General features: G+C 42.4%; 1 protein-coding gene across 17 annotated transcripts in view; it reads left to right on the top strand.

Annotated features, from left to right (window-relative positions):
• The first annotated feature begins 323 nt into the window (after positions 1–323).
• ZMYM2 (zinc finger MYM-type containing 2) overlaps positions 324–25,493 on the top strand; it is an 89,384-nt gene continuing 64,214 nt past the window's right edge. The window contains exons 1-5 of one of the 17 annotated variants that reach the window (XM_021268931.4): positions 1,321–1,656; positions 2,589–2,647; positions 21,163–21,284; positions 22,571–23,072; positions 23,337–23,430. In XM_021268931.4, the coding sequence (XP_021124606.2) occupies positions 22,581–23,072; positions 23,337–23,430 (586 nt within the window). In that variant the 5' untranslated portion in view covers positions 1,321–1,656; positions 2,589–2,647; positions 21,163–21,284; positions 22,571–22,580. Of the gene's footprint in view, positions 457–1,320; positions 1,673–2,119; positions 2,468–2,588; positions 2,648–3,083; positions 3,117–21,162; positions 21,285–22,570; positions 23,431–25,493 lie in introns of those variants that run through there. The other 16 variants (XM_072032700.1, XM_072032699.1, XM_072032698.1 and 13 more) reach the window with 16 other exon arrangements.

The following is a 25,493-nucleotide window of genomic DNA, read 5'->3' as shown; positions in this document are numbered from 1 at the left end:
GTCACTCCAACACCAAGCAGCCCTCCAAATTTCATCAGAGAGGTAGGATGGTGTGAAAATTCATTAATTCCTGTCAACAACTTACAGTAACAGCATTGGGCAAGCCTTTGGCTTGAGCTGTTGACTTCAGTATGTGTCTCCGGGTGGGACGGTTGGGAAGGAATTAGATGTATTGTTGTGACAATAGAAGATAGAACATTTCTCGTCTCTCCCACACATGAAAATTATTAACCGAGCACACCAAGGGTGGCGAGGGAGAAGCACGCCCTTCGGCGACTTGGAGCGCCGTCGGTGGGCTCGCTCCTCCGCCGGTTGCCCGGGCCGGCCGCGCGGGAGGCCCCGGCTCCGCCATGGAAATGGCGCCGGCAGCTTGAACCCGTCCCCTCAGCCCCGCGGGAGGCTCTCTCCGGGGGACAACACCGCGCCGCCCATCGATCCGGGCTGGCGAGGACGAGGGTGGGTGCTCGCTCCTTCTTCCTCCTCCTTCTGGGCAAGGGGAGGACGAAGGGATGGGGCAGAGCGGGGCCGGCTCGCCAGGTCCTCGACCAAGCGGGCGTGGGTGCCATGGCCGGATAGGGGGCACGGCGGCGCGCAGGGGAAGTGCGCAGCCTCCATTTTGGCAGAGGGCGGGCGGGCGGCTTGGCTCCGGGCGCCCGGCTGCCGTCGCTAGCCCCGGAGCTCTCCTCCCCACCCCACGGAGGGGGGCCCCCGGGCTCCTTTTCCCTCCGGGAGCCGTGCAGGGGCGCCTCAAATGGACGCCCCGCTGCGCCTCCCCTTGGTTTGAATTGGTCCCCAGCTCCCCGCAGCGGCTGCCGACAAAATGGAGGACGCCACCACTGCTACCACCACCACCACCACCACCACCACCACCACGACCAGCAGCAGCAGCTCCTCCAGGAGCCATGTCGGCTGCTGACACGGCTCCCTCCCCCACGGGGCAGGAGGGTGCCCGCAGCCGGGGCGGCGCTGCTCGGTGGGGCAAGGCTGCGGCTGCCCGGGGGCAGGTTCCTTCCCCGGGGCTTCGGGCACAACCTGGCTGTCCCCTAGGGGAGCAGCTCCCATTATCCACTCTCCGTCCCTCCTCCACTCATGGAGCTGGCCCCGGGCTCGCAGCACCACCGGGGGGCGGTATCTTCTTGGGGATGGGTTGGGGGAGGCAGGAGGCGAGCCCCGCCAGCCCCCCAAAATCCCCCCCTTTTCACGGGGAAGCTGAGCCCGTGCCCGGGGGCTGTGGAGCCCGCAGGGAGCGGGCGCAAGGCGGGGACGGGTGTGGGAAGGGGCGGCCAACTTGTGCGAGGTGCCGCTGTCAGACGGCGGCGGGGAAGGGCGATAAGGAGGGGGAAGGGGGGGCGGCTCAGCCCGGCCGGTGAGCACCGAGTCGGGCTCCTGAAGCCTGATGGAGCGGAGTGGGAAGCACTCGAGGCACGGCCAGCGGCAAAGATTGGCAGCCCGCGGGGGCAACCGGCTGCGGGCAGCCCTGACGGGCGGCCCCGCCGCCCACTCCGCTCTCCCAGCGCCAACGCCCGCCCTCGGGGCGAGCCAATGCCGGGGTGGAAGAGGCGGGCTCGGCCCGGTTCCTCCTCCCCTCCGTTAGCAGCTGCGCTGAGCCCGGGACTGGACCGAGTTAGAGTTGAGACGCCGGAGGAGTAGCGCAGAGTGCGTGCGGGTTGAGGTGTGGGGGGTGCTGTGGGTTTTGGGGTGCCCACTGAGCCCCGGGGGGCTGGGTGAGGGCTGGGGGGGGCTCCGCCGCCGCCGTGCCTCGCAGCTTCCCCGGGCCAAGTGCCCCGCGGTGGCGTCGTCGGTGCCACCGCTCCCGGGGTGGCGGCGGCGGCGGCGGCGGCGGGAGGAGGGGGGGGAGCCCCGCGGGTCCAGCCCGGGGGCGGGCGGCGGGGGGAGCCCGGGGGCAGCGCTGTGGGGTCGGGGGGGGTTTGGGGGTATTTGGGGGAAGGGCCGGGTCTGGGTTAGCGCCTCCTATTTTAACTCCCTCCCCCCGGTGGCCGCCGGCTGTTGTGTGCCCCGCTGCCTTGCCGTGCCCCCCTCCCTCCCTCCCTCACCACCGCCACCGCTGCAGCCCCCTCCCCAAATTTCCTTCCCCCCCAGCCCCCCCGGGTGCCTCCCTCCCCCGTGCCCGGCGCGGCTCCTCCCGTATTGTTCGGCTGGGTCCCTCTAATGGCGGACAGGAGGCGGCGGTGCTGCCGGCCGACTGCAGGGGGGCAGAGCCCGCACCGGGGGCAAACCCCCGTGGGGTTGTAGGACCCCCCCCGGTCCCGGACCACCCCACACACACCTCGGGGGGCCGCTTCGGGGCCGCCTCGGCCAAGTTATCGGCTCCTGGGGGCTGATTTCTCGTCCCCACGCTCGCCCCGGGGAGCCCCCGCCGCTGCTGAGCCCCGGGTGGGGCCCGGCTCGCAGGGGTGGGGGGTGTAGGAAGGGTCCCCCCCCCGTCCCCCGTCCCCTCTGTGGCTCGGTGTGTTGGGTTTGGGGTCGAAAGGGATGCGGGAGATAACCTGCTGCCCTGCTCGGGCTGAGGAGACGCTGCCTGGGGGCGCTGCTCGGTGCCCCGTGTTAACCCCGTGTCTTTCCCTTAGGCTCCAGCCCGGTTTGGTGCAGCCTTGGCAAGAGAGCGAGGAGGAGAGGGAGCTCCATTGTGAGTGCTATTTATGTATCTATCGGCTAGACCTGCTCACCGAGGGCTTGACCCCCCCCCCCTTCCTTCCTTCCTTTCTTCCTTCCTTCCTTCTTCCTTCCTCCTTCCTTCCTTCCTTCCTTCTCCTCCGGGGGTAAAAAGGAAGGGGCTGGGGTGGGGAAATTCCTGGGTCCAGCAGCTGCTGCCCTGGGGCGAAGCCCCGGTAATGGCTGTGAGGCGGCTCCTCCTCGGGGTGGGCGCTGCTGCTGCTGCAGACATCGCTCCTGCAATACCAACTCCGGCAAGCAGACGACGGGCTGCTGCCGCCGCTCGCCTTACCCGGCTCCGGAGGGAGGGGGAGGGCATATTTCGGGTGCCCTCTAGAGTCTCAAAGCGAGAATGGGAATCCGTAACGAGGCGCCTTTGGCCATCTTTATTTGCTTCCTCTTCCTCCAAGCCCGCGTGCTGCGCGTCTCGAAGATAAGGAGAGGTACGGGAGGTTTTGCGATAAGCCAGCAGTTTGCGGAGCGTGCGCCGGCGTCTGGTCTTTGTGCGGTCAGGTTGGGTCTTAACGCCTCTGCATTTGCTTGGGTGATTTCGTTGGGTGCTTTTGGTGTTTTGTGTGCCTTGGCAGTGCTCCTGGACCATCTGCTTTGCCCCTTCCCCAGAAATCTAAAGGTCACTAGGGAAAAAACCCTCAGCTTCTTAATAATGACCGGTTTTGGTGGTGTATCTCTGGGATTTTCAAAGCAGACTGTGTTCTCTGCTGGGTGATAGGCCACCTAATGGGAGGCTCGTTACCAAACCTTCTATGTAAGATCAGTGTAATTTGACTCTAGTTTATATGCTTTTAATATCATTTTTTACTGTATACTGTGGAAAACGGTGATTCTGAAATTGCGAAGTAGCACAGTGAAGGAGAAAGTAACCTGGCGTGTACAGATGCACGTTTTAGGAGCTCATGAGTTTGGATGCGACTGTTGTCTGCAGGCTCTCGCCGCTAGAGGCCACTGCAAAAAGCGTAGCCTTGCCTTGGGAGGTCTGGTTGATAACGTGCAGCACAGAGAACAAAACAAAAAGGGAGCGTGTGTCTTGTGCTCTAGGTTCTTGAGTTGGGCACAGGAGGAATTCAGGTCCTCTCCACCGCTTGTATCTTGAAGTCTTCTTGTTATTTTCCCCTTACCATTCTAGGTAGTAGATTGCCCAGATTTACATAGGTTGCCACTTTGGTACTTTTGATGGCGTACATGTAGAAGGAATACATGGTTCTCTGCAGAAATGCCACTGCTAAAGAGGAAGACATGAGATCTGAATTCATTCTGAGCTTCTAAAACTAACAACTTTGTGAAAGACTCTTAGGAGTTTGTATGGCTTGTTGTCATTAATAAAGCGGTCTGTTCTAAACCTTGACTTACTACTGTATAATTTTAATTGTAGCTCTTTCATTTTCACCATGCCTTGGGAGGAAGGCTACCATCTAATTTTACTTCTGATTCGTTATACATTCCAGTCTAACAGCTGTTCTGCTTTTTCTGATGTTTCTTCATGTTAAAAAAGTAACTTCTAAGAGTGATCCAGGCAAGTAATGCTTTGGAAGGAGGGAGACTGTTGTGTTGGAAGGGAGCGGAAAAGGTTTGTGCTGGAGCTGGTATGAAAAAAATATTGCAGCTTTGTGTGGCTGCCTATGAAAAGATGAGAACACTGCCAAGAACAGCTGTATAGCGAAGATTCAGCAAACCTCAATGAGTAGTTGCCATCTGGCTTGTGAATTACACGAACGTCTTGCACGAAAGCATCCTACTAGATGGCACATTGTTCTCCACCAACTGTGGTGGTGGTGGTACAGACTTCTCTCTGTTAGGAGGCTGGAGGAAAGCAGTGTGTCCTATGGCATGGATAGGCCAGGCTGTTGTGTGATGGGAGTGTATTCAGTGCCTGCGGCTGCATGAGCACTCCAGGCTCCTCAGCCATAATTTGTGAAATGAAGGTGATGATGAGACATAGTTAGACCAAATCACTTATTTTTTGAATTTAATAACAGACTGTCTTAATTAGAGTATCTACTAAATTTGCTGTGGATTGTTACTGACCCTCTTGGACCCTAAATATAATTCCATTCTACTCTTGCTTACTCTGAAATAATATGCTAAGAGGGATTTGCATTGGCAAGAATGTACAAATGCCAGTGAAATAATGAAAGCAAGTTTACTGTCTTCTGTGGAGCTTGTTCAAGTATGCAGAGGGATGTGGGACCAAAGCTGATACAAACTCAGAGACTTTTGCTGGCTTTCTTTGTGTTTTTGTCCAGCAACACCATGAACAGCCTTGAACTGTTACAGGAGCTTTCGTTTTTGTTTCAAGGAGTAAGTAAAGTATTACTGAAGTTCCATCTGTGTGTATTGGAGTTCACAACTAGTCAGTACACTCAGCAACAAAAGCAAAATGAGGAGTTCTGTGAATAATTTATATAAAGTATTATTACTGATGGAAAATCCATTGTTCATGGAGAACTGTTTTGTTATTCTAGGAGGCATGTACATCACAAATAATAATAAACTCTACCTATCTGTAGAAAGAGATTGAGATTGAAAGTTTGGGAACTTGAGAAGTAAGCTATCCCTTCTGAGAAGTTGAAGGTAACGAATGATTGTCTCATGAGGTTGTTAAAACCCTGTATGCAGTAGGAATGTTGTTGTCTGCTGAAACTGTTGGGTTTATCTCTGCAGTTAGAAGCGCTTTTTTCAACTTCTTTGAACTTTGTTTCTATGATTTAATCTTACAGGGTGAGTGCTTCAGGAAAATAACTGGGTTTCTGAGAGGGTAGAGTTCAGAAGAAACTTTTCTTCCATACTTGCAGCTTACCCTACGTGCTGCTGGAGGATATGGCTGGCAGTAGGCGTTAACTTGGTATGTGAATCACAGGATGGTTTGGGTGAGGTTTCACCCTCATAGTGAAGAATTTCTTCCTTGTGTCTAATCTAACCTGCTTTAGGTTAAAACAATTACCCTTTGTTGTATTACTGCAGACCCTGGTAAAACGATCTACTCAATTTAGTTGCTAGTATTAAAGTTCTTCATTTTGGAGCAGGATTAGTGACCTTGTCAGTGTTTGGTACTTGTGAGAAAATTTTTGGATAGAAGAGAGAAGTGTGAGACTTCTGAAATGAAGTTCCCTGGCATGTCCCCTTAGTTAACTAACCACGTGGGCTGCTTGGCTTGAAACTCCACGTATTTGTGCTTACGTTGTTTTGGCAGTTTAAGACTTCTGTCTTTCCTAAGTTTCCAGAAATCATCAATTTTAAGACAAAAGCCATAATTGTTCTGTGTAATTCTATGCCACTGGACTCTGGTAAGATTGATACACGCACACAAAAAAAGATTGCACATCTGTCTGGATGAGAACATCAGCAGTTGTGTAGGGGTTGGTGCCTGTCTTTTACGGATGGGTTAGGTCATAACCCATTCCTGTCCATTCAGGAAGTCTTCCCCTGAAGTATTTCATGAATCGGGCACGTCAGTGATTCAAGTTCTGTTCTGATAGCACACTAGAGTAAGAAAACAGTTGTTATTTCAGTCAGTGGTTATAATACAGACAATGAACTCAAAATGAACAGAGATTATTCAGTGTTGTGGTCAAACGGGAGCCTCTGGTGACATGGTTGCCACCAGCGTGTTTTTGCAATTACTGTCTGAAGGGCGTTAATGCTTTCTGTGTCTGCTAATGCATGAGCACTCCATCTTCCTCCAAGCTTTTTGGAGCAACCTTTCACCATAACTTCATTTTCCACTGCTGCTGTTGGCCACGGGAGCATAATCTGATGGGGGTGTTGGGATCAGTGCTGGGGTGGGGGACTCAGAGGCAAGTGCTCAACTCTTTGAATAGAGTAGATGGAGTAGAGTCTTGATACGCACTTGGACATAACTGGTGCTCTCCCCAACCACACTGAGCATCAGTAACACAAGAGGATCGTGGATTTTAAGCTTTTTCTGAGATGAGATTACATAAGCATGCATTGCTGTTGGGCAGAATGGATAGTTCTGGATCTCTGGAATACTTAACACATAAAATGTTAATGCTTTACCTAAAATAAATAAATGAATTAGGCAGTCTGTAGTTAACCGTGTTAAGGTTCATAAACTCTATCTTTTAACTCCTAGAAGAATTATCAGAATCCTTTTGTTTGGGTTATTGTCGCTCCTAAAATGCATAATGCCTAAATTTGTGTACCTCATACTGTACAAAGCTATCGAAACATAGCCCTGAACTGTTAGCTTTAACACTTACTGACAAGTGCTGAGCAGGAAGTCATCTTAATTCCACCTTTTTGGAAAGGGTGTAAAATACTGATACTCACTTGTTTACATGAGCTGTTAATTAATTGGAGAACTAATTAGATATTGATGATTACTTGATGATAACTGATCAGATATTTGCACTGTATCTCACCAATCTAACTCTTGGGGGGTGGCAATATAGTAGGTCATTGTCCTCTACTGGAGAGAGAACAGTGGCGTTATGGAAGAGCTCATTCAGCTTTCTATAGTTTCCTCATTTCTTTTGTTGTTATAGCATTGGAAGAAGAAAGTCAAATTGGGTACAATCCATATAATAGCAATATACACAAGATTTTCTGATTTAATCCCATTGGGCCTCGGTCACTAGAAATATGGACCTGTTTTGTTTTTGGACTTTTGCTCTAGACAAAAGTCCACTCGTGAAGCAAGTATGCCCACCCCCCAAAAAATAAAATAAAATTTAGACTCAGTGAAGATCTTTCTTCTTTCTGAGTTCCTTTTCTTTGCATCTCTGTAAGACCTCTCCGGTTCGGTGTTTGCCCCTAGTACAACACCCAATTCCTCTAAAAGTTATCTCGCTAATCTCATTCACGAAGTCAGCTGTCATCTCTCTGTGGAGGGTTTTCCAATCTCTCTCTTCCAGACTTGCTGCTTTTCCTACCCGCTGTATCGCGGTGTGTGCCGCTGACATCCCTTTGTGGATGTTTGACCTTTAGCTCGGGCTGCTATCGCAAAGCCAATCCTTCCTCCCCAGAAGGAAAGCTCTCTGGGCTGTCTGTCACTTGTGGGCTGTGTTGTCACGGGACCTCTGGTTTAAGCCTGTGATCTAGCTATTGTTTTAGACCCAGAGCACACTGTTCTTCGAACAGATAATGTGCTCTATCTTAATTGCTAATAAACACGTAAATGGTTATTTATTTAGTTATATGATCCATTAACACATCTCATACCTCGTTTTTGATCTCCTGTATCTTATAGTAACACTTTTTCTTACAGTTTGAGTAAAAATGATCCCGATCTGTCGATCTAGATTCAGAATCCTCAAGAGCGATTCCGTAGTCCTTGGCTTTGACTGTCGGATCTTTTTGCACCTTACAGTTTATGGATGTAAAAGTAACAGGTTACCAGCCTTTAATTTAAAGTTGGGGGTTAGCTGTGAAAAGTATTACCAGTATTATATGTATATTTTTTGTTGTTAAAGAGATTTTTTTTTAAGGGCTTTCCAGACAGTGACACCAGGGGCAGTTGAACACCTTTGTCCATTCTCCTGTGATGCTCCTCATGCTCAGGGAGGTTCCCTGTGTGCATCATTTAAAGCAGGTGCAATCTAGTAATGCAGAGGAAGCAAACTTCAACAAACAAAGCCTACTAAAAAAAAACAAGCCAGCACCTTTCCCATTACCCTGGGACCCAAACGCTCCATCCTTGGAACAAGAGCTAATTCAAACTGTTGTTTATGGTGGTGCTCTTTCCTTGGATTCTCTTTTTTGTCTCTCTCCATCTGTTGTCCCTTATGTTTAGGTTGTTTGCTCTTTGAACAGACATTCCTATTCTGTGTTTGTACAGTGGCTGGCATAACGGGGTCTGTAACTTTGGCTCCTAGGAACCCGTGATATGAGCTGTAATATATGGGTGTGGTATCAGTGTCTTTTTTCCTTCCTTTTCTTTTGTAGCTAGGGAAGGAAGACCTAGAGTGTTCTGTGATACCTGAAACCATGGCACAATTTTATTTCACCAAGAATTGATATGTCAGCCTGTATATGAGCTGCTATTAAGGCGGAAGAATTTATCAGACATCTCCTGAATTATTAGCCGATACATCTGTGTTCACGGTGGTTAGTTCTATTTATTTATTTATTTATTTATTTAATACAGAAGGTAACGTTTTATTCTGGTAGATAGTTCTTCATTAAAGAAGCCAAATGTTATCTAGAAAGTCCAGGTAAGAGGTTCCCTGCAATACATACAAAAAAGACAAAATGCTATTTGGAAATGACAGAAAATGGAGAGTACAACAAAGGTGTTTTTTGATTTTTATTTTTTTTTAATTTATCAGATGCAAATGTTGGATATATTTTGAAATTATTGCCATTATCACTGTGTTTGGCTAGCACTATGTACACTTCTTTCCAAAGAATTAACAAATAGAAACACTGAGATGGTCTGCCTAATATTGTGTGTAGGACTGCAATTATGATCTGAGTGAAGTCCAGCATTTTTTAATAATTAAAAAGAATTGGAGAGTTCGGAGAAGACCTACAAGAATGACTTAGGGAGGAGTGGAAGATACGCTTTGTATTAACAGATTTTAGAAATTCAGTCTTTTTCTCAGTTAGGAGAGGATAGGTTAGGGTGTGACTTAATCCTGGTCTGAGCCAGACTGCGCACCCAAGAGCGTATGAGATAATTGGGTGCTTTTTCTGCCCTCTGTGTTAAAGCCCCCATTCCTGAGGGCTGGTTATTGGCTAAGCAACACAAACTCGGGGAACACTGGGTAGGTAGCCTTTCAGCATCTAGGATAACGGAGAGTTGGAATAACTGATAGAGGCACCGCTTTATCCTGCTTAGGCAAAAGTTTAAAGAGGACTTGTAAAGCTCTCCATTAGCAAAGTTTTTTTTTTTTTTTTTTTTTTTTTTTTTTTTTTTTTTTTTTTTTATATGAGACTTTGAATATACTTTCTGCAGGTCTTTATTCAAGTTACAGGTTTGGACTCAAAAGACAAAATACTGGTTTAGAACCAGTATTTTATTATTTTTTAATTGGGTTCATTCAAATAGACATATATTGCTTGTTTGCATGACTGTGTAAGCCACCCAAATTTAGGGCTGTTGTCCTCTTCAGTTCTACCAACAGCGGCCTTTTCTGTCTCTTCTGGGGAATCAGTTCAGCTCACAGTGAAGTTTCTTCTGAAGGGGAGCTGTGCAGTTATTGGGTTTCGTTCTGTTTTGAGTTTTCCAGCTTTCTATCGCTTTAGTCCCCGTAAGTGACTGACTGCTGGGACCTGTGATTACCTAGTACAAGAGCAAGAAGGCGAGAAAGTGGGAGAGAGGAGTTGGAAGCCAAGATCACAGCAGTCCTGTCCTAATCTGGATGTGTTTCTTGTCCTGTTCTGGATATGTTTCTTTGTTGTGGAACAGCAACCATGGCAAATATAGTATGCATTTTGTTGTTGTTAAAAATAAGGCTACATTCAACTTCTTAAAACCAGTTGAATTTTTGTGCCCAATATACTGGAGTCTTGACTGCATAATGTTATTTACAAGCAGTCAGGGAGTGCAGCTGTGAAAAACTTACCATGCTAGCCATGCTCACCATATCCATTCTTGCCTTGGATCCCATTTCCAATCAACCTTACCTCTGCATCAAACTTGAACTACTTTTTTTCCTCCTGTTTCTTTTTTAATCTTGCATAATGTTAAGATTTTCTTTCTTTTGAAACACTGGCTTAATTGGCGCTTTGTCCATAGTGGGTTTCTTTGCTATATTTAGTGTAGTATTCATATAACCTCAAATTCAGTTTTTCCTTTTTCTGAATTGCTTAGATACGTTGAATGCTAATCATTGAAGGTAATGTGTTGAAGAGGCTTGTCCATACCCAGCCACAAAACAGTAGGTTATTAATTGAACTTGGGTATTTCTCAGATGAAAAAAATCTGTTCAAGATTGCTAGTTGATCTTTTTGCTAAAGACAAGAGGAAAATAGGTTATCTGTAAACTTCTTTTTCATTTATAAGCTATATTGAATGGCACTTTTTCATCCTGAGCACATACAAAAATAAAAATGGATTTTAAAAGCTGTAGTAAAAATGTTTGTGAGCCTAGGCTCTGAAAAACTGGGCGTGCCATAAGATATGATGTTTATCAGTTACCTGTCCAGAGTTATTTGTATCATGGGCAATACATATATAAGTGTAGATTGCATGCTAGTTTTAAAATAATTATAAAAAGGGAAAAAAAAGAAAAACTAAGAGGAAGCAGCTTGCAGAGAAGGAGCTGGGAATCATGATGGACACTAAGTTGAACATGAGTAATGTGCTCTGGCAGGGATGAACAAAAACAGCATATTGGGCTGAATGAAGCAAGGCTATAGCCAGCAGGTTGAGGATCATGATTGTTCCACGCGGTTTGATACTTGAGACGACATCTAGAGTGTTCGGTCAAGTTTGGGGTTGACTGTAGTATGATAAAGGTAGTGAGATATTGAGCTGAGTCCAGCAGAGGGCCACCGGGATGTGCTTGGAGTTGGAGCATGTAACAAACGGGGGCCAAGAGGGATGGGGTGTATTGAGCCGTAAGAAGAGAAGGCTAGAGGGACATGTAACTGTCTGCAGATAGCTAGTGGGAAAGTGTAAAGATGAAGCTAGATACACGCTGGTAGGATGGCCGGTAATGGGTACAGGCTGCAACCAGGAAGTTGTGAATAGCTAAGATGACAGCACTAGAAGAGAGTGTCCAGACAGGTTGGGAAATCTCTGTAGATACTCCGGACTACGTTGGATATAACCCTCAAAACCTGACTTAACTTCAGATGTGCGTCTTGTTTCTAATTTGACACCCTTCTGAGCTGGAGTGAATTTGCAAAGGTGATATCCATCATCTCCTTTTGAAATCTGCTGTTCTATGATTCTATTAAACTTGAAGCGTTTAAGCGAAGTCCGATATCATTTAGAGACAAAAAATGCTCTCAACTGATAAGCAGGGCTTTATAGTAAGTTATATTGGACATTAATTTTTTTTTTATAACAAAAAATGATGCTGGTAAGATAAAATCGATAACGTAAATGTGTGAAGCATGGTTTAAAAACTTATTAAAATCACCTTAAATGTACTAAATTAAAAAAAATACAGGGAAGGTTAACTTGTTATGAGAATTAACATTGCTCTATTAAATCGGTCTGTTTCTGAACGCGTAGTTCTACAGGATACAGTAATCTACTAGATCTCACCCTTCCACAGCTGAGATTTCTTTTCCTGTTTCCCGTCCCTGGTTGTTTTTTCAGATTTCAGTGGTTTATACATGACTGATTGTACCCCCAATTCTTTTTAATGTTACGAACTTGGCCGACTTCAGTGTTTCTATAAATGACTTGGATGCGGGACTCGAGTGCATACTAAGCAAGTTTGTGGACAACACTAAACTGGGAGGAGCTGTTGATTCCCTCAAGGGTAGAGAGGCCTTGCAGAGAGATCTCGACAAATTAGAGGGCTGGGCAATCACCAACAATAGGAAGTTTAAACAGGAGCAAGAGCCAGACTCTGCACCTAGGAAGGAGCAGCCCTAGCTATATATACGGATTGGGGGATGAGAGCAGTCTCTACTCGAGCCTCACCTCAAGTACTATGTACGGTTTTGGGCACCACAGTGTAAGAAGGACCTAAAACTACTAGAGAGCGCCCAAAGGAGGGCTACAAAGATGATGAAGGGTCTGGAGGACAAGACGTATGAGGAGTGTCTGAAATCACTTGGTTTGCTCACCCTAAGGAAGAAGAGGCTGGAGGGAGACTATACTTTGTATGAAATATATTGAAATAGATTATTACTTGTAGCCTTTTCTCATTAGTATCTGTATTACATTTAAATCTGTAGCATTTGCTGTAACGACTCTGTTACCCGAATATTACATAATGTTACCCAAGTACTTCCCACTCTGCTTCCTCAAACCTGTAATAATTAAATGGTGTGTTAAAGGGATTATACACTTTGTGTGTTACCAACTCAATTTATTTTTTTGAATGCTAGTAAAATACAGGGACATGACAGATTTAAAATCTGGATTAATCATCTTTATTGGTACCTGTGGAGCAAGTGTGAGGCTTGGTTTTGAAATGAGTGCTGTGACCCACTGATCCTTAGTAATCAGTAGCCTATATTCCATGTCCTAGTCTAGGCATCTAAATAATTTTATTAATCTGAGGTCTGTTTCTGATCTAGGCATTGAGTATGTATTTTACCCAACTAGATTATGTGTACTTTTAAAATTAATTTGTGTCAGTTGACATGGTACACTTCTACTCTTCTTTCGTGTGTGCACTGTGCTTGTCCTTTTGCTATTTCCATATCTTTAGTGTTTCTCTTCTGTTACTGTAACGTTCCCTTTGACTTAGGTCAGCTTTCAAGTCTGTTGCTGTGGTCTAGTGTTACTTTCTTGGAAAGAGATACGTATTTCGATGTAACAGATAAGCATTTAGACATACCTCCTTTTGTGGGTCCTTGGGTTCTTTGTCTTGTTTCACCTTTCTATTCCATTTATAACAACATATATCCTCAAGTAACATGTTGCTGCTTTAGTAGAGAGAGAGAATTTGTCTGCCACATTACACATCATGGCTTTTAAGGCTAGAAGCAGTACTGGGTTCTTGCTGATCAGCACCTTTTCAGGATTAAACAGGTATGAAATATGTTGAGTGTGTGTGGGATACGTGTCAGTATGGCTGTCCTAAAACTTCTACACTGTCAACAGTATGATTTTGATTTGCCATGAATAGCTATGCCAAGTGCTGCTTATTCCCCTGTGAGTAATATTGAAAATGCAAGGTGCTTGGTGTGGATACTCTTCCATTCAAGATTGATGTTGAATAGGATCAAGTTTGAGATTGATCCAGAATTTTGATGCTGTTCATCCATACGAGGGAGCAATTCTCAGCACTGGTTGATTAGTAAGACCAAGGGAAGAGGCTGTGTTAAATAAAGGTATTCAGATGTTCCTGGAAGTGTCAGATGGAAACCAGATATCAGCATTCACACTTGACGTTGATGGCTGCAGTACAGTTAAGATATTCAGGAGGTACTGAAGTTTGCATGTCCCTACCTGTCACTTCTCAGTAAGCTTTAGTTTGTGTTTAAATACTTTCTCCTCTGAAGAAAAACAACTTACTGATTCAGCTGCTTCAAAATGTTTCTTTCACTGCATAACTCTTGCCATCTTACTGTTTTTAGTTGCTGTCTCTGCTGGAATGCAGGTCTCCGCATGCATATGCTTTTCTCCTCAATTTTTTGAAACGTGTAACAAACACATTTTGGATGTTATATAATGAATTTCAGTAAGTTTCCCTCAAATTTTCAGATCTGTAAGAAAAAATGGAACTTGAGGCAGCTCTAAACCTACTGGAAAATAAATTCTTCTGAAATACCATCTTTAGGCTGAAGAAATGAGATCTTAGGCTTTTGTAATGATGATACTTGGACTGTAGGCTTGTAAATACAATCTGTCAAAACTGAGTATCCTGTCCCTGAAAATTCTTACCTGTGGTTGAGAAACTGCAACGTGAACACATTGATGGGTTACTGTAACATGTTGTTCGGACTCTTGGTTAATCTTTATAACCAACTTGAATAATATTTTAAGAAAGACCTTGTTTTGCTTTGGTGTTAGGTATATTTGCACTTTATTTTAGCTCTAAGTACGCAAGTATGTTGAACTCAGTAGCCTGATTTGTGTGTGAAGCTGGTTGACTAATTAAATAGTTGTCATTGTGGCCTCGGCGTAGTATGTTAGGCTTACTTACAGATTTCCAGTACCCTACTGATTGCTATCAGTAGATACACATGTTTTAATTTAGTATTCACTCACTTAATTGTCAAATGGCATGTGCATTTCGGAGCAAGCGTGTTTCACTCAGTATGGGATGTGTTTGCTGTCAGAGTCATGCAGTTGTGGCTTTCAATTTCCTCTCCCTATCCTATCCGCTGAAGTGGCCTTGACCAACCTTGTTACAGTCTGGCACAGCTGCTAGTGGTGGTGTGCAGAGAATTTGTTTTTGGGAACTGATGTGGCTGGAAAGGACTTTAGGAGGAAAGTCTTTGTTAGCCGGATCAGCTTTTGTCTGGTTATGAGTGTGGTAGCATCATGAAATGAGCCTGTGGACCTTCAGTAATGTTACAGTTTTTGGTAAGGTCAAACCTGTAAAAGTTGACAGTAACTCAGGGCCACTGTGTATGAGGCATATCTTTGCTTAATATGCTAGGACTGTTGGCTAGATAGCCCTCAGGAAGGATGTAAGAAGAAAACACAAAAGTGCTGAATGTTTATAGTAAGGCTGTTCCACAGAAATGATCTTATTGTGGTCGTCTGCGGTAACGGAGCTCTATATCCGATGACTCAGAAGGGCCCTTCAACCCTACCCAATGCGGGTTTCTGCTCACATAGGTAGCTGGCTGTCCATACACGCTGTATTTTATTCACTGCATAAATTGAGACGGGTCTGCAGTAGCAGCATTCAGATTTAGCCTACAGCTGGTTTAAATTGCAACCCTTTAAAGTATATTGGATTATTGCTGCTCTTCTAGCGCTTTCAGTCTTCCTGTCTGGGTATAGTTGGGCCAGACTATCTTGGTTGCTGAGTAAAACAGCCACTTAGAAATGATTTTTACTTTGTTTTGGGGGTGATTGTTGGCACACACTTGGTCAGATGATAGTTTGTACCATGGGGTGTAGGTTGCACCTGTTTGTGTAGGGGATGTAGTGGTCCTGAGTTACAGCAAGAAGTTAGAGCATCCTGCTAAGCTAGTGAAACAGCTTCCTCGTAGCTGTATGCAGTCAGTCCTCACAACAGGCTGAGGTTTTGATAATTAGACTTACAAAAAGTCAAGTGGTAATGAAAAATGAATTTCTGTGGTGTTGTGGTTGGAAGGAAGGGTATGAACTCCAGGAAGTAGTTGAGTTGAGGAATTCAAATGAAGTTATGGTCAAACAAGCACCAAGGTGAGGAATTAATCAGTAGAACCATACAGTGTCACAGAGCGTTGAGATGTGTTCAGATTAGTCTTGTAGCTCCTTATTTTGCTTAAATATTGATTTTTTTTTTTTTTTTTTTTTTTTTTTTATTCCCCCTCCATTCAAACTGAAGTCAACCTAACAGCCACAGGTCAAAATTCAGATGTGGATAAGTGGTTAAGACTTCCATGAGGGCTAGTGACATCTCCTGTACATCTAATAATGATGATCTAATAATGAATTGCTCCTCTACTAGGTTAAAGTAATTACTGTACTAGGGTAGTAGACAGTTTGGTAATCTGGTTAACAGCAGCAATGTCTAGGGATAGAAACTTGGCAGTTACAGCACAGTTTTTCTGCAGGTGAGTTCTCCTGATTTTCAGTATCTGCCTGGCTAAGTACTTCTGTAGTTGTCTTTCAACTACTGTGTTTGATGGTCATCAGTGTATTTATTTCCAGCTTTGCCCAATCCTTATTTTAACTGGTTGCGCTTCTGGCCTCCATCATTATATGATGGCAGTTCTCACAGTTGAGGGGAAAAAAATGTTTCCTGCACAACAGATTATTAAATCTATATAATTATTTCACAGGGTGTCTTTTTGTTTGTGTGTTATGAGACACTGGGTGTAGCTCTCGATCTTCTCCATGTTTTTTTAATTTTTTTTTTTTCCTGAGTTATCTTCCTTTGTTTGTGTCTTCCAAAGAGAAAACTCTTCTTTAGTATAAACTCTTCAGCATCTCACCTGTTTTTCTATTTCTCTGAAAAGGGGTGACCTGAAAATCTCATAATTAAAAAACAAAACAAAAACAACAACAAAAACCTCCCACCCCCAACCATAGTTCACCAGCATCTTCCTTACAGCGACAGATATCTCAATACAGATATCTGTATTGTTGATTCTTTGTTTAGAAAGTCTGAACATACTTGGTTTTTCCTCTTTGGTCATTGGTGGTTGAGTAGATTTGGTTTGAAGGAATGGATCTTTGACTTCTAATTCAGAGGAATCACTGTGTGGTGTTACCCTTTTCTCCCTGTTCACTGTCATATTTTTATCACAAGTGAATTTTGCCTATCACACTGTCTGATCGTTCAGCACTGTGATACTCTTCTGCTTTCAGATCCTGTGAATAATTTTGCACAATTAGGAAAACGTCCCTGTGGTAGTCTCCATCTCTTATGGTTGATTTATGAATGTTGACCTGTATTATTTTATATTGGGATCCCATTAATAACTCCTCTTTATTGAGATAACAGCAAGTGATACATAATACTTCTTTCTCTTCAAATAATTGCAAATCCTTGTGAGGACCCTATCTTGAATCTAATTATGGATAATTTCTACTGCAGTCTTCAGTGAGAAATGTTTGAATGTCTTTGGAAATCTTGAGTGCTGTATACTGGTTTAATTAGGCTTGGTCAATGAGCATGTGAACCCTGCAGAAGACCTCTACAGTAGTCCTGTGAGATGTTAACTTCCTCTCGCAAAATCCCTGTTAATTCTTTTCCCCTTCATTATATTTTTTCCTTAGTGTATTTATTCAGCCGTAGTTTCCATCAATCTGTCTAGTGATGGATATAGGATTGTAATCTGTAATTATCTGGGTAATTATCACCTTCTGTTTAAGTAATTGCTTGCAGATACATAAATACAAAATTGCCGACTGTCTTTGGAAGTCGTAAGTGAATGTCATGCGGCCCTAGTGATTTGTTCTGAAAGTCTCTTCTGGTAGCACTTTGATAGGATGTCTTTCGTCTGACTTGACCCCTAGAAAGAGAGCTTTGATGTGGTCTTCCCTGATCTTTTCCTTCATGAACATCAGTGCTAACACCTTATTCTGTGTTTTCTGCTGTGGTTCAGGTTTCTTGGGTACTCTTCCTGTTTTGGAAAACTGTACTGTTGTACAAGAAGAGGTGTGTTAGGCAAACCTTTGCTCTGACATAGCTCAGTGGCTTGTCTTAAGCCATGCCTAGCACAAGGTAACGAATTGGACAATTGTGTGAGACTTCCCCCTAGTACAACTACAGCATCTTCTTATCTCAGGGACTTTTTGGTAGTAGTCCTTATGGTTTTGGGGGTCATTTTAGATTGATTGTATGCTTAATATGGTGAGTTCTTAAATAGCCTTCATGCTGTCAAAAAGCTTTTTGTTCTTCTAGCTGCTCCATTTCATTTCCCTCTACTGGGTTCCTCATACTCTAGGTTGTTCTTCATTTTGAAGACGAGCAGTGAAGTAACATTATTTTTTCATTCCCTTGGGAGTTTAAATGTGCTGTTCCGATAATTGCATCTTGACCATGTTGCATGGCTCAGAATTACCACGTGTTGTTTTTCCTTTTGTTGGTCTCCTAGCTGGTTGCAGTTGGCAGCATTGCATCCCCATTTCTGGTTTTTGTCTGCCCTTTTCCCATAGTCTACACAACAGTGCTTGAATTTTTCCGTTCACTTCACGTCTGGCTTTTGCAGTCTTTCTTGTGCCTCTTATCTCACACATGCCGTCAAGTGGAAGTGATTGATATTATGGCATTAATACACTGTTTCTTCTATTTTGGGTGTAGAATGTAAATGTTAGCACAGCACCTGTTGAGGTAAATAATTTAGTTAAGATCCTGTGGTTTTCCTAACAGAAAGTAGTATTCCTTCGTGGGGGCAAATGAGTCATTCTGTTGTTGTTCCTGTGGTGTTTGTACCCTGGTATAGCGCTACCCCTAGGATTTGATTCATCCATTCAGTGTTGAAGATCTCTTAGTTATGTGCTCTCTTTTCCTTTACAATGTTTAGAAGCCTAGAAAGGAAAAACTTCCTCTTTTACCTTTCTAGGCTTCTAGCCTTCTATATGGAAGCACTTGCACATGCTGGTCTTGGTTTGGGTGTCTGTTTCAAGTGCTTTGATGTTGGTTTGGTGGGGTTTCAGCGATTAATTTTGATTGCTCTGACTTTGATCGAGGGCTGCATAACCATGGCTGTGTTCTTCCGTACCTGTCACCTGCATCCCAGCTGTTATCAATGCCACCCAGTAAAGGCTTTTAAACTCCAGATTTTGGTTAGTTAATCACTTTTAGGTATACCCTCCTCCCATTCCAAAAATTCTTCAATTTCTAATAAATTTAAAACTATTTTATTATTCAACTGTGGAATTAAGACTTGGCTTATGAAGCATTGCCTGGCTGGCTGTCTTAAAAGCTGTCGTATCTGTCACTTCTTTCTGAAGAAATGCCCAAATTTTGCCTTTTATTTCTTCAGCAATTAAGTCTTGAATGTAGCCATGGGATTGTAATTTATTTCAGCATGAACACTTCTATATGTGAGTGATGTAACCTAATTTAAAAGGAGGACATGCAAAGCCTGGCTCAGGAAGGGCTGGTGTATGTTGGTAATGCCCACGTTCCTATCCAGCTATAGTCGTGGTGCCTGTGCACTGCCACGAAGCCTTGAGCTCATGGCACAGCAGAATTGACCGCACACTGCCTGCAGACTAGGCCTCACCAGGCTCTCTGTTACTTATTTTTTTTGTTTTTATTTTTTATCCTTCTCTATAGAGTCTTAACAGTTCATCCAGTCATCACTCGAATGAATCTTAGAGGTTTTTAGCAATCATGCTTCTATGGTAGCAGTGGGAGATGCTTAACAAGTTACAGAGTGTGGAGTTTTTCCTATTTTCCCATTCTAAGCCTATACTTCTCACCTGGTAGAATATTACTTTTTTGGTATTTTTCATTTAGAAATAATTGACCACAACATTGCCTGTGTAGTCTCTGAGTTTCTCCTCAATATTGGCATTTTTAGAGCACTAGCTATCTCACTTTCCAAGTTTTTTAAAACTTTTTTTGATTTTTTTTCCTGAGTCTTGCAGAGTTAGAAGCTGATATTTGTGAGGAAATACATGCAGGTATTACTGTCCACAAACGATTAAGCTCATAAGTTTTTCTTTCTTTTATGTCATACGTAATAGTACAGGTCACAAAACCCTTTAAAGAGCCTGTGTGGAAAAAACAAGTATGTTTAGGCAAAAAGATACCTTTCAGGCTATGTTATAATACGTGGGCTTACCTTTGCGGTATATTATGTGCAATTCTACCTTTTTACTGAGCGTCTTTACTTTGCTATTTACTGGAATAGCAAAGGTTTGAGTCAGACCTGAGGTGTTGTCTTGGCATATTCTCATTTCCTCTTTGCTCCCATCTGTTCAGGTATATGTAAAACTTTATTGAAAGCTTTATATGCTTGATAGGCTTTTCTCCTTGTTGAGAAAGAAAATATATGAAATAAAACTGGGAAACTTAAAGAGTCAATGAACTGAATACATGCTTTTCAGCAAAAGCTTAGATGTAGGGAAATCTAACTTTTGAATTATTCAGCCCTAGAGGGAAAAAAATGATAGGTAAAAGAGAATATTGGATTAAATTAATCTTCAGTGTAACTGACGGATTTCCAGGGAGGTACAAGCCAACTGCATTGATAATTTTTCTTTGTAAGAAAACTCTTCATTGCAATTGAATGTTACCTTTATTACAGTTCAGATGCTCTTACATAATGGCATTTGGCTGTAAGGCTAACATATGAAGGAATTAAAAGGTGGTTGCCGCTCTTCTAGGATTAATCTGGTTCACAGCTTTGCTGTTTGGATTCTGCTTTGCCAGCTTCAGTTAATGGACACGAGGGCTTGAATAATGCTGTACATGCTTAGAAGAATTTTTGTGCTTTGTTCCCTCAGGCCTCTTTGCTTTCTGGGGATTTTAAGGGCAGTTCTCAAACAGTATACTAAGTTGATACTGCATTGTAAAAATGCTGCCAAGCTTGGTAAACCTAATGACTGTTGCAAAACCTGAGGAATAAATTCAGACTTGAGCTATGAACATTTTCAGTCCCTTGTAAATGGGCATATGTGTTAATATAAGCTATGGATGCCTGAACTTGTGCTCAGTATTACTGCAGTGCGTATATACAATTTGAAAATGATTAGCAATGTAGGGTTTGTATTGCATTGTAAGATTGATTTGCAGTATGCATTCTGTAATTTTCCCTTTGCCATGTCTGAATTTTAATGTTGTATATTCTGCTACAGGCACTGGGAAGGTTGACACCATAAAAAGCAAAGAAACTTATCAGTTCTTTTGTCAATAGCTTGGTTTACTTGAACCATTTATTTCTTTTTATGTTCTTTTACAGATACACTTTTTAATTCCAGTGTTTGATTATGTAATTGGAGCCATGTCTGTCTGTTTCTTAAGAGACGTACTTTTTTCATGTACCTATAAAGCATCAAACAAAAGATTCTGGAAATGTAGTGCCATAGATTAGAAAATGTAGAATAAACAGTCCTGTTGCTGCTTTGCTCATGGCAATATTTGTCTAGACTAACATTCTCTACTGGCATAGAACAACAGTGCTAAAAGTCAGGTTTGAACTTAAACTGCAAATTCAGCTTAATGAACAGAGTTCATCAATGAATCAGAGCTCACTACAAGAGGTCTGAGATGCAGAAACTGTTTGAGGTATCTAATATTTGTTTCAACCCTATTTCAGAAAACTGCTTTTGCAGAAGGCAGCAAGTTGATACAAGAAGTGCAGGTTCCTCACAAGAAAGGAAATAAAAGGTCTTGGAGCAACTTATTAAGGTAAAGAGATTGCAGTGGATTTCTGGATGGGTAAGTATTGATGAGTGGGATATTTCAACTTCCTCTATATGCTGTATATAAAGGATTTATAAAAAAAAAATCATGGAAAGCTACGTCTAGCTTCTCACAAAAGCTCAGTGATATCATGCATTAGTGTATACTCTCAGACATGCTCTGTCATGTTATTTTTGTGTTTCTCATATATATCAAGATCACTTTGGTATACACATGTTTTTTACAGAGATTTTAATTCTTTTAACACTTAGTTGGAGTTACAGGTACAGAAATTAAATATCCAGGCTGCCTTTTATCAGTTTTGAATTCATGGTAAAATAGACAATTATAAACAGGAGATTCCCCAGACTGAACGATCCCTACATGCAAACAGAAACCCATGAGCAAAGTAGCTTTGGGAGGGAGCCTGAAGAAACATTGCTTGCTGTTAGAGAGAAAGGAGATAAAAGCTGTTGAAAGCTGCAGTGGAACTTGAGGTAGTAAGTTAGGACCTCAGATGAGCCACCTCTGATAGTGGCTAGAAAGGAGTAGTTGCTGTGCACCCTCAGTAATGTGTCTATTCTCATTGTGTGCAGCAGTTCCATATCTCTTTTCATTTTCTGCCCCTTACGCTGAGGCCATGTAAGGAGCTTGGGTGTATGGTGGTGGGGAAACATCAGTTGATTTTCAAAGTTGTTAATATGCAAAATGATTTTGCTTCTGCTTTTTTTTTTTTTTCTTTTTATTGGCTAGGCACTTGTTTTGTGTTGATCTGGCTTCAGTCTTTTATTGTATAAATCTGTTAATGTTGTAACTTTGTAACATTTCTAATAGCAATGAAATTTAATAGGAATTTAAATTTTCTTTCTGCTTGTCTAGATCTTGATCTTGTTTTTGCAGTCTAGCAAAAACAGTGTTACGGGATCACTGTGTGTATGTGTGGGTGGAAGGAGTCCCTCAAGAGAGGGACCGAGAAATGAAGATTTTATAATAAATACCAACAAAAACTCAGTTTCTGACGTGTGTGCGCATTTTCTGTTAAACATAACAGTGTGTAGCTATTAGTGCAAAATCTTAGGAATGGCAGTATCTCTTGCTAGTACAGGATTAGAAAGTTAAGATACTCCGAAGAGTATCTTAAGATAAACTTTTTTTTTCATTTGTGTGATTCCATATAGGAAGAAAACAAAGTAAAAGCTGAAACTATTAATGCTGTAGTTTTTTTTTTTTTTTGTATTTTTTTTTTTTTAACCGTTACTGGAAAGTTATATCTTACTCTGAAGCTGGGTATGTTTTGTCTTGTTTTGTTTTTCCTCAAACAGCAGATCTGGAATGGACACAAGTTCTCTGGGAGGATTAGAACTGTCTGAACATACTCCTGGTCTACTAGGGAATACCGCCATGGCAGCTGGCCTTGCAAATGTAGGAAATACATTTGGAGGTCCACCTAGTTCTTTAGTTTCTAGACCTAGTAAATTCCAAAACTCGCCTATAGAAGATGATGATGATGTAGTTTTTATTGAACCTATACAACCTCCTCAAAATTCTACATCACTGATAACAGAACAAAGGAACACTGCGTTTACATCATCCAAAAATGATGAACTTCAAGGGGAAGATTGCAAAATGCTTCCTCCTCCAAAAGACTTAAATTCACAAAAGGGGAGCATAAGTGAAACTATTATTATTGATGATGAAGAAGATATTGAAACAAATCAAGGACAAGAGAAGAATGCTTCCAGTTTTAATGAGCGAAGACTTCCAGAGTGTAAAAATAGAACCAACGATATGGATTTCTCAGCTTCCAGTTTTTCAAGAAGTAAGGTAAATTCAGGAATAGGTGGTAGTGGTATAACCACAGAACCAGACTCTGAAATTCAGATTGCTAATGTTACCACATTAGAAACACGTGCTATGAGCTCTGTGAGTGATGGTCATTTAGAAAATACTGAAGGGCGTGACATGAACTTAATGATTACACATGTAACATCACTGCAGAATGCCAACTTGGGAGATGTTTCTAACGGACTGCAGTCAAGTAATTTTGGTGTTAATATGCAAACATACACCCCATCTTTAACTTCACAGACCAAGACTGGTGTAGGACCTTTCAATCCTGGTAGAATGAGTGTGGCTGGAGATGTATTTCAAAATGGAGAATCTGTGACTCATCATAATCCTGGTAAGTTACAATTCTCATTATTTCCTTAAAATCTGAAAATACATAATAGAATGTTTTATTCTTTTTTTTTTTTGGCAGTTGATCTTTAGTTTTAGTTTAATTCTTGTGAAAGATCTTGGTTCTCTTCATCCCTATGACAACCTTATCTGTGACTCTAGAATAAAACATGCTTGATAACATGATATGTTGCGTAGGTACAGTATCCCAGTTTAGCAGGTAGTGATGCTTTTAGATGTCTTGAGATGTAAATATTTAAAGAGCAAAGTTTTCTTTATGACTTCAGTGTCCTTTAATTCACACAAAAAAGGTAAGTGTATCTATAGAACTTCTACACTTTTTTGTGTGGTTCTATAACTAGTATAATGCATCAAAATTATTTAAATAAGATTTATTTTACTGATCTGTTGTTGTGCCATCTGAATATAATTTGACATGCAAAAAAACAAATTTGAAAGTCTGATGTTAAGTCAAAAGTAGTTAACTGTCATAATTCATTGCATACTGAGCAGTTCTCATTTTTTACAGTGCTTAACAAAATGGGAAAAATCTTGTAGTCTTTCATATTTCTCCAATAAGTTATATGCACATCATAATTGCTATTTTGTCACCTGTAGTAATATGCATTTGTTTTATACGCTATTAATTACGTTTATGAGTTGGCTGGTTTTGTTCTGTATCTCTGTAAATTACAGTATATTGTCTCTTGTTTTAGCGAGTAAACAGGTTTTGATAAAAAAAAAAATAACATGGGGCAGTTGTAAGTTGTTTTATTGAATTGCTATTCTATAGAACTTAAGCTTGCACATTTAAGCTTTTAACTTAAAATCTTTCACGTTTGTATACTGATACTCCGCTGGCCCATTGGGCTAGAAGTGGGAGTGAGGAGGGAGAATTACCACTTCTGCAAAAGATTCGGCTTCAGACTAGTCAGGGTCATCTTAAAAGGAAAATTTAAAACAATTAGAATCCAGATGCAAGAGGCACTTATTAGCAAGTTAAGAAATTGTGAATTAATATGCTTTTCAAGAAATATTTAAATCATATAGATCTTCAGTTTGGTGATAAATCACCAAATATACTTTTGCAAAAGTGTTAATATCTTCTGTGTTGTACTATGGAAATGCCAGTATTGAAACTAATCCTTTAAATCAGATGTTACATTGTGTTCTTTTTGTTGTATTCATCTTAAAACTAACTTCAAGATTTGACTTTTGGAGACGAAATTTGGGAAAGTTTTGTAGTTTGGATGTCTCACTGAGTAACTTAAAAATTCATCTTTGAAAACTAATACTCTCACTATTGATAGTTGATTCCTCAGACATGGGGTATGATTATTATGACACAGCAGATGGTCAAGTAGTTGCGGATGAGAACTTAAAGTTTTTGTAGTTTTTGTTACCTTAAAATAGTGTCCTGTCCCCCCCCCCCCCCTTTTTTTTTTTAGGGAAAGTACTTATTAAGAAAATAAGCATGTACTTTTCCTGAGAAAGGGTAGGAGTGATTTATTTCAAGGTGTGTAAATGCAGGATTTTATTTCTTATGCCTGTGGTCTCTGTATGTGAATATTTATAAAGAGTAGTAGGCTCAAAAGGAAACTGGAAAGGAAGGGCTGGCACAGGTAAAAAGGAAGGAGAAAAATGCAACGCGGGAGAGAAATGAGAAAAATGACCAGGAACATGGAAAAAAAGGAGGAGAGAAGAGGGAAGACAGCTATAGTGGGAATGGCTTTTATTCAAGGAAAAGCCTGGAAAATGGTAGGTTTGGATCATTTACAGTTTTTACGTACTTACAGACACGTACAGGAAAGATTTTCAAGATACGTATTTCAATTTTATTTTTTTTTCCCAGAAGTTGCCTTCTTTTCTTTTAGGGACTGAGCGTGTGCTTGTCAGCAGAAGTATCAATGTGTGCAAATCCCTGACAGGAGGGTGCAGAGAGGCCGGAGCCAGGCTCTGCTCAGTGGTGCCCAGTGCCAGGACAGGAGGCCATGGGCACAGCCGGGCACCCAGGAGGCTCCCTCTGAGCACCAGGCAGCACTGCTGTGCTGGGCGGGTGAGGAAGCC

This window comes from Anas platyrhynchos, chromosome 1 (genome assembly GCF_047663525.1).
Source record: "Anas platyrhynchos isolate ZD024472 breed Pekin duck chromosome 1, IASCAAS_PekinDuck_T2T, whole genome shotgun sequence".
Taxonomy (NCBI): Eukaryota; Metazoa; Chordata; class Aves; order Anseriformes; family Anatidae; genus Anas; species Anas platyrhynchos.
Note: the sequence above shows the minus strand (reverse complement) of the source record. Positions and strands in the feature narration are given on the sequence as shown.